Source organism: Acanthisitta chloris, unplaced genomic scaffold (genome assembly GCF_000695815.1).
Source record: "Acanthisitta chloris isolate BGI_N310 unplaced genomic scaffold, ASM69581v1 scaffold774, whole genome shotgun sequence".
Classification (NCBI taxonomy): Eukaryota; Metazoa; Chordata; class Aves; order Passeriformes; family Acanthisittidae; genus Acanthisitta; species Acanthisitta chloris.
In genome coordinates this window covers 173,535-181,517 of record NW_008670767.1, presented here as the reverse complement: position 1 = coordinate 181,517, position 7,983 = coordinate 173,535, and the positions used below count along the sequence as shown (strand labels likewise).

The window sequence follows — 7,983 nt, the reverse complement described above, 5'->3', positions numbered from 1 at the left end:
GGTAATTCTCATCAGTGTACCTGACTGAAAACATACAGTAGGGAGAACAGCGGCTGGTCAAATCAAGTTGTCCTCCCTCCATCTCTGAGCAACAGCGCTTGACACCTAGAGAAAAAGAGTTGTTGCTGTGACACAATGTTTGTTTCAGTCAGTGTCAAGCTGTCCACAACAACCCAATGAGGGGCACTCTTCTCCAGAAGAAAATTCATAGGGTTTAAATGCACAAGCACTGCAGGTCATGTAACCCCACCCCTAGTCAAGGGAACATTGGGCCTGGGCCTGGACCTGGACCTGAAGTGAGGAGGGCAGAAGGGAGAAGTGAGGGACAGCATTGTGATAGTCATCTACCGCTTACTCATAAACATCTGTCTCATTAAAGCCGTGGATCAGGCAAAGATATCAGCCTGAAAGGGCACTCCAAAAGCCACTGCTGGTGCACTCAGGTCTTATCCTCAGCAGTTGAGACTTGTATGAACCCCAGCTGAGAAAGTGCAGTTGCTAGTAAGAGAATAGAATTTGAGTGAGAAAGGAGCAATAGAAACATATGGAAGCTTAAAGTTCCTGCAATCCCAAATGCATTTCAGGGTGCCTGCCACCTGGATTCATCTCTGCCTTTCCATTTTTTATGTTGCCCAAATTCTACAAAAGCAGAGGTTTAGACTTAACCTCCCTGCTACCAGGGAGCAGAGCAAATGCATCCTAGTAAACTGCAGTAAAGAAGAGAAAGACAAAGCAGGTGGCCTGTCAGAAAGAGACTGACAGGCCCTGAGCATAGCACAGTCAGTGACATGAGCCCTAGGCTGATGCTATACCAAAAGGAGACACACTGATCTTCACATTGAGGAGTTCAGCCTCAAAGCCAGGTTCTTGCTCCCTCATCATTCATACGTGACACTATGGCTCCTCAAGAGTAGAATGAAATGCCTGGACAACAGACAATATATGCAGGGGAAATAATCTGAAGGTGCTGCGCTTTTCCCAGGAAAAAGCTTTTGCATGTAGCTAGGAACAATTGGAGTTACAAATGGGAGAAATGGAAGTAAACACCATTCAGAAGACAAAGGCTGTGTCTGCCCTCTTAGGGCCACAAGGATGACATGAATGAACTTTGGCAGAGATGGGGAAAACAAGTTTAATTAGCTAAAGTGCTCCACCATGAACCCAGCCAGCAAAGATAGCCAGCAGCAAAGAAAAAGTCTCTGTCTGAGTCAGGGAAGCAGGCAGTGGTGTCTTTTGTTTAATGCTTTGCCACTACTTGTAACTTACCAGGTGCTTTGTACTCTCGAAAGGTGTCATTCACAAGGGGAAGAAAAATGACGATTGGACATCCTGGCAAATCTGAATCATGGAAGAGGTAGCACTCCTTCAGATTTTTCTTATCTTCATCAGTCAAAGAAATTTTTGGGAATGGGATTTTCTGCTCTGAGCAGTATTTACACGCCTTCTCTAGAGACTGGAGGATCACAGAAATGGTCAGCATTGGAATGCAACTTTGCTGTCTAAAGACCCCAATCATCATCTAGTCATCTAGTGTTAAGGTTTAGTGACTCAGATCCATAGGGTGAGTGCTTTCTTATTATGGGTTACTCTACACATAATTACCACACATAGTAACCACAATGCTAATCACAAGCTGTAAACACAATTTCAGAGTTAGAGAATTCATTCAGGACACTGCTTTTTAAAATAAATAAATTGAAGCAATTTGCAGAAGTTTAGGGTAAAGCATGAGTTTTAGGAAACAAAACACCCTGTGTTTAATATATTTACTAGTTAATACACTAACTAGAAAAGAAAGCAATGGAAAGAAAATGCTTAAGGTGTCTTATTATATGCTTGAAAGCCAGGAGATTAGAAAGTTAAATTTGGATGTGCAGGCATTGTGGCACAGTTTTGAGATTGATATTTTGCTGAAAAAGTCTGAAATACTAGGCTATACTGTATCTTTTCCCTGAAATGTTTAATAAAATACTGTGTCATAATATGTACTGTGTTATTGCATCTGCATGATCTAATAGTGGCACTATCAAGCAGGAAAAAAGGTCTGTTAAAGTGCTTAAGATTGCAGCAGCCTTAAAATGTATCTAAACAATGAATGAGGTTGAAATGAAACTCCATTACATATATGTCTCATTCATCATATGGCTTATTAGAACTAGCACATCTGTTCTCATTCACAAAAATTAATTCCAATTAAGCAGGCCAAGATTCTTAATAGTGAGTTTCCACCTAACTTCAGAGTCTGATATATAAAGACTCAAACATCTTTTCTGCAAGCCCTTATAGACAGCTAATTATCGCCATGAAACTGGAGTTTCTGCAGGAAGATTCTCATCATTGACCTTTACTTGTAGCATTTTATTTGTCAGCCCAGAAATGATCTGCCTCTGATATTCACCTAACCCTTTTGATATTCTAACTTAAGTGAGAAGAAATCACTTCCTTGTCTTTATGAATATTCCTATGCAGGGTCTGTAAATCTGCTTGATTCAGCATAAAACAGAAGAGGCTCTTTCCATTGTTCTGGAAGAGACCATGCTGATGTACCCTTGAATAATTCAACATGTTCATAAACCAGCAAGAAAGATTCCAGGAGTAGCAGGAAGAAATAGGAGCACTATTAATCACAACAGTGAAAAACATAGGGGAATGCAGACATAAAAAACTGAACAGCTGAAATAACTAGCAGTTCTAGGTGCTACAGGCTGGACATTTACAAATGAAAGGAGACACAATACATGGTAACAAAGACATCCTCACCGATGTATGTGATCCAGTAGTATAACTTAGATATATGATGACATCCACTCCTCTCTGTGGCCTTAATAGAGGTGCACTGCTGGTATTGATGAAAAATCCAGCATCTATCATGCCCAGGTGATCAGGATTTTGCATCAGCTGGTTGGGTCGTGAGTCTAATACAGTGTCTAAAAAGATCAGCGGATATTTTGACTGGAAGAGGAAGTGCAAGGTGGAATCAATGATCCCAGAGGCCTGGTTTAATTTAGTTGCCACACTACTGGATTGTCAAACAAGCATGAGGGGGACTGCAAAACTCCTAAGCTCCTGTTCTGAAAAATCTTCTATGTTGAGTTTCCAGGCAATATGTTTCAGCAACATCTCATACTCATTAGTGCCAGTAAGCTATGCCTAATAATTAACCTATATTTGCATTGCTTCATTTCAGTCATTGTGGATCTTTTATCCATCACTGATTTGAAGGATGAAATAGTCTCAATCCTTTATATATTCAGATTTATGCCTACCCCCAGTCCCCTCTTCTTTGGGCAACAAAGCCCTATTCCTTTTCAGCTTTCTCTTGTAGGTCATATTTTCTTAGATATTCCAGTTGCATCTGAAGTTAGAGGCATAGTCTTGCCAAATTAAGCTTTCTCCCATGTTCACTGTGCTGTCTGCCATTTTAAATTTGGTTCTGTCAGCTGCAAGCTGCAAGCTTACCCTCTCAGTCTGGACCACAGAGGTCTCAGCTAAAGCAAATAAATACACATATTTTAAAACAGTCTTAAATACACTGAAGTCTTACTGTCTCCTCTGCATTCAGAAAAGAAACGTTCTCTCAGGAGGTTGTTTTCCCATGACAAGCCTGACAGGCTTCTTTACTAAATTCCCCACCCCAAAACTGCCTGAAAGTGGTGCCAGTTAAATATTAGTCCACATCACCTTTCCATCGACAGAAGTGCTCATTCTCCAGGTAGTTGTTATGCAGCTGGTAGCCCTTCAGGAAATTGTGGTGCTGGGCAACAGAGAAGCGATCAGTCAGCGCACCCCGAAGTGCACTGGACAGAGGGCCAGGAGGAGTGTACATGCGAGTCCTCAGTTCATGGGGTCTTGTGGGCAACACTGGGTCTTCATCTAGAGGGGGAGAGAAAAATTTGTGAACTGTTTGTTAACTGATGTTCATTTCTGCCTGCCCTGGTGTGCAGGAGATCTCAGAGGCTGTTCTGGGATGATTCAAGTCAGCGCACCCCGAAGTGCACTGGACAGAGGGCCAGGAGGAGTGTACATGCGAGTCCTCAGTTCATGGGGTCTTGTGGGCAACACTGGGTCTTCATCTAGAGGGGGAGAGAAAAATTTGTGAACTGTTTGTTAACTGATGTTCATTTCTGCCTGCCCTGGTGTGCAGGAGATCTCAGAGGCTGTTCTGGGATGATTCACTAAACAAAACTATTCATGGAAAGGAATGGCTGCTGGACAAAGCTCTGCTGATGGGCTTAAGCTTTGGTCTGAAGACAGTTCATCAGAAGCAGTCTATAGTCCTGGAAACAGGACACCTTAAGGGAACTAAGTATTTTAGAGGATGATCTGTCAGTAGGAAGGTTACATATCCTGACAGGAAGATATCATGAAACAAAGGCAAACATGGGGAAAATAGAGATGACACATATGCTACTGCTCAGTCAGGTGGGCAATGACAGCAACCATGGGGTCTATTGCAACAGTGATAGCTGCTGCCTGATAATCACCCATGGCTACATGAGCATATGATTAATCAGCAGAGTGAGAGCATCCCAGGAAAACCTGGGACATACAGTCATATTCAAAAACTATGGGTAGTTTTCAGGGTGGGTACGTGGCATGTGGGTGAAAAGTAGAAATGGCACAAGGTGTGGCTTCTTGAAATCACAACCTGCTTTGCCGGACCAAGTGGCTGACAGTGTAGCAGGAGAGACTTGGAGGTTTCCGTGATTGCACAGATATAGTTCTTTATTTTTCAGGATGTTGGTAATTATAGTTACCATTATATTAAATGATTTAGCAATAAAATCATGGTTTCTGTATTGCCTCAGAAAATACCCTCTGGGCCTTATGGTCTTTGTGCCAGGACAAATGCAATGCAGTCATTACTGCACTGAGTAATAAAATAAAAACCCAGGTAAAATTGATAAACCAATTGATATTTAGGTTTATTCTCTGTACAGGTAGAAAAAATAACTGTATTCTCTGCTGCTGGTTCTTGGTCTGTATGGCTGAGTGAGAATGGGCAATGCCAAAACACTTCCTGAAAAATGTCTGGCATCTCTAATACTTCCTTGTAAGCAAATAGTAGAGCTTTAATAAGTCTTGTAATTACAGCAGGCTTTCCCTGATTAACCTCTTTCTCTTAGTCTATACAGTGGGAAGGGAAGTCACTATCTCTTAGGATGATCCTATGATGGTAACTTCAACATAGTTGTCAGGATGATGCCAAAAGGAATCCAGAAGATTAAATGACCACAAATGAAAGGCTGAATAATTTCTCACCAACTTCTTCTATTTTGTCTTGTGTCCATCTCTTCCAGAAGTCCTCTGAACTGTGAGACAGTCCCCATATTTGTAACAAGTTCACAGAAAATATACTGCTCCACATACCTGTAAGAGGAATTAGTGTACACAAGGACATATTCTAACAAGAAAATACCTTTTTCCTTCTATTTGACCTCCTGGCTAAATTTTTTAATAGGCTTAACGTAAATATTTCTAAACTTTCATGGTCTTAAATTCCTCTTAACTTTCTGTGCTCTTGGTTCAGGTCAGGCTGCCATCAGCTTTGTGCCTAACCTACTGCATGGCTCTGTCATATGGTAAAGAGAGAAAAGAATGCAAGAGAATTAAAGGAGGAAAGATCTCACTCACTCAAGAAGCAAAACAAGAGTTCAGATAACACAGATATCACAAACATAGCCTTTCCATCTCTGTCTTCCTTACTCCAGCTTCTCTTTTTCTGTACATACTCTGATCAGCTTTCACACACCCTCAATTTTTTCATAGTGGGATGAACTCGCTCTTCAGACATTTGATTTATAAAAGGTCTTGCACCAGAGTGCAAAGGCTCACAGATGCAGTGATTTCCATCTCCACTGTGCAGTCCATCCTGGATTGCCCCTCTCTGCCTCTTCACAGGGGCACTGGTGGCTTTGCTGACAAAACACAGCACCACCTTTTCATCTCCCATTGTAGATTTAAATCTGACAACCACAATTGGACTTAAGTTGAAGTGCTTTCAGAGAGGAACCAGAATAATCAAAGAAGTGGGAAGTATTCCTTACAAGGAAAGAATTAAGGGGCCTCATCTGTTCCAAGTCTAAGACACAGACATCTCATCTACCAAGACAGTGACAAGCAACTGAAAAAAATATACAGGCTTTTTTACTGCATTCTTTTAGACAAACTGCCACTCCCATTTCCTGGCAGGCAATATCATAGCAGTTCTCAGTATGTTAGAACAGAAATATCTACCCTCTGACCAACAGTGTTGCACCCTTCCAAAGTGCCTCTGTGCCAGAACAACACAATACATCACCTTGAAGGTAGCAGATGCGGGATTCGGGGAGCCTTTTTAACAAGCGTCCCATGAAGAACTCACTTCCGAAATGCTCCGTGCGAATGAATGCGCCGTACTTCAGGAGTCCCACCTCGTAGGGGGTGAACTCCACCCACTCTGCAATACAGCCACAATGGGATATTTAGAGAGCTCCCAGACAAGTGTGGAGAGAGGGGTGGATAGAACATACATTGGTCTGGCTTGTGTTTGCTACACTGCTGTTGCAAAGCCTCACGTATAAATGATCACCTCCAGGGCAAGCAGCTGAGCTCAGACATGGTGGTGCTGAGGAGGCAGAAGTAGTTACACTGTTCATGGTGGTTCCACTGGGGGCACAAGGTGCATGCTGGGAGCATGGTAAGGCTCCAGATTCTTACACATCCCATGGCCAGGGTTTTCCAACATGTACAAGGCTTTACTCTGCCCTTCCATATACCATGTCAAGATGACAATAGTTCCACTGTTATAGATACAGTTAATTTCACTTCCCTTAAATAATTTGTTTATTCACAAAGACAGGTACTCAGCTCTTCAGAGAGGCTTTTTTTTTATAAGAAGCAAATTATACTCTTTATGTGTGGTACTAAGGAAGACAAAACTAGTTCTTGACTTTCTTGGTTATCCTCTCCAAGTGAAGTGCAGTTGTCTAATCTAACAGCAGTGAGTGAAAACTGTGATGGAAATGTCATGGAACAAGACCTCATTTTCATTAAAATTTTCATTTTCATAAAAAATTTGATCTGAATTTTTCTCTGCCTCTTCTCCTCCATCTCCTTCTCATCATGAAAAAAAATAACCACAACAATGAGAAAAGCAATAGATTCCATTGGCATTATGTTGAAAGTCTTCCCAAACTTGACTGTAAACATGTGGTCATTCTTCATATTAAAACTATAACTGGACATTGACAAAAAGCAATTCTCAGATAATCCTAATACTTCTTTTTCTAGGTGGATGTGATAATATTTCAAGAATGGCCTTTTTGGCAGAATTTCAGTTGTGTATGTCTAGATAGTGAAATGCTGCTCTCAAAACCCCTTGTATTAAAATTGTAAGGCATGGAGGTGGCAGTTATTTCTCCAAAAAACAACTAACATACCAGGACTGTTTTCTCCAAGTGCTACCAATTAGTGAAGAGTGAATCACAGGAATTCTGCTGTCAATTTTAGCCTTACAGGATCTGAAACATCATGCCTACCTTTGAAATCATTAGTGCTGTAACTGTCCCGTACGCTGACTGACACATAGATGGGCAGTGGGTTCTGACCATCACACAGTGCTTCTTGTTGCTCTGAAAGCTTGTGGGAGTCTTTCTGGTTTTGAAGAAAAGAAGTTATTTGAGAAGAGCTGGAAATGACACATGGTGAATTCAATGGTCCCAGTGCTGGAAGAGCTGTATAGTTCTACCCTCAGTACGCACAACATACCATGGCAGCTCTATCACACAGAGCACTGCAGGCACCCACACCAATGGTGACAGACCAGTCTCCCAGGGTCTGGCCTGACTATGCACAGGTTCACAAAAAGACAAAGAGAGGAGAAACTACTTCTGCATACATGTCTGTACATCCTAGAAAGTATTGCCCTGACAAGTAGGAGGAGGTATAAGCTGCTTCTTAGGGTGAGGAGTGTAGTGAGCCATCCTTGGTCTCCTGAAGCTA

General features: G+C 41.8%; 1 protein-coding gene across 1 annotated transcript in view; it reads right to left on the bottom strand.

Annotated features, from left to right (window-relative positions):
* Position 1: 1 nt before the first annotated feature.
* The window catches only part of LOC103801370 (cytosolic phospholipase A2 epsilon-like), a gene marked incomplete at its 3' end in the record, with an annotated part of 23,594 nt that continues 15,612 nt past the window's right edge, over positions 2-7,983 (bottom strand). Inside the window, exons 12-18 of the mRNA XM_009073782.1 lie at positions 7,521-7,635; positions 6,302-6,439; positions 5,263-5,370; positions 3,682-3,873; positions 2,761-2,927; positions 1,267-1,453; positions 2-105 (exon numbers count right to left, since the gene is read on the bottom strand). Coding sequence (XP_009072030.1) covers positions 2-105; positions 1,267-1,453; positions 2,761-2,927; positions 3,682-3,873; positions 5,263-5,370; positions 6,302-6,439; positions 7,521-7,635 — 1,011 coding nt within the window. The remainder of the gene's footprint in view (positions 106-1,266; positions 1,454-2,760; positions 2,928-3,681; positions 3,874-5,262; positions 5,371-6,301; positions 6,440-7,520; positions 7,636-7,983) is intronic.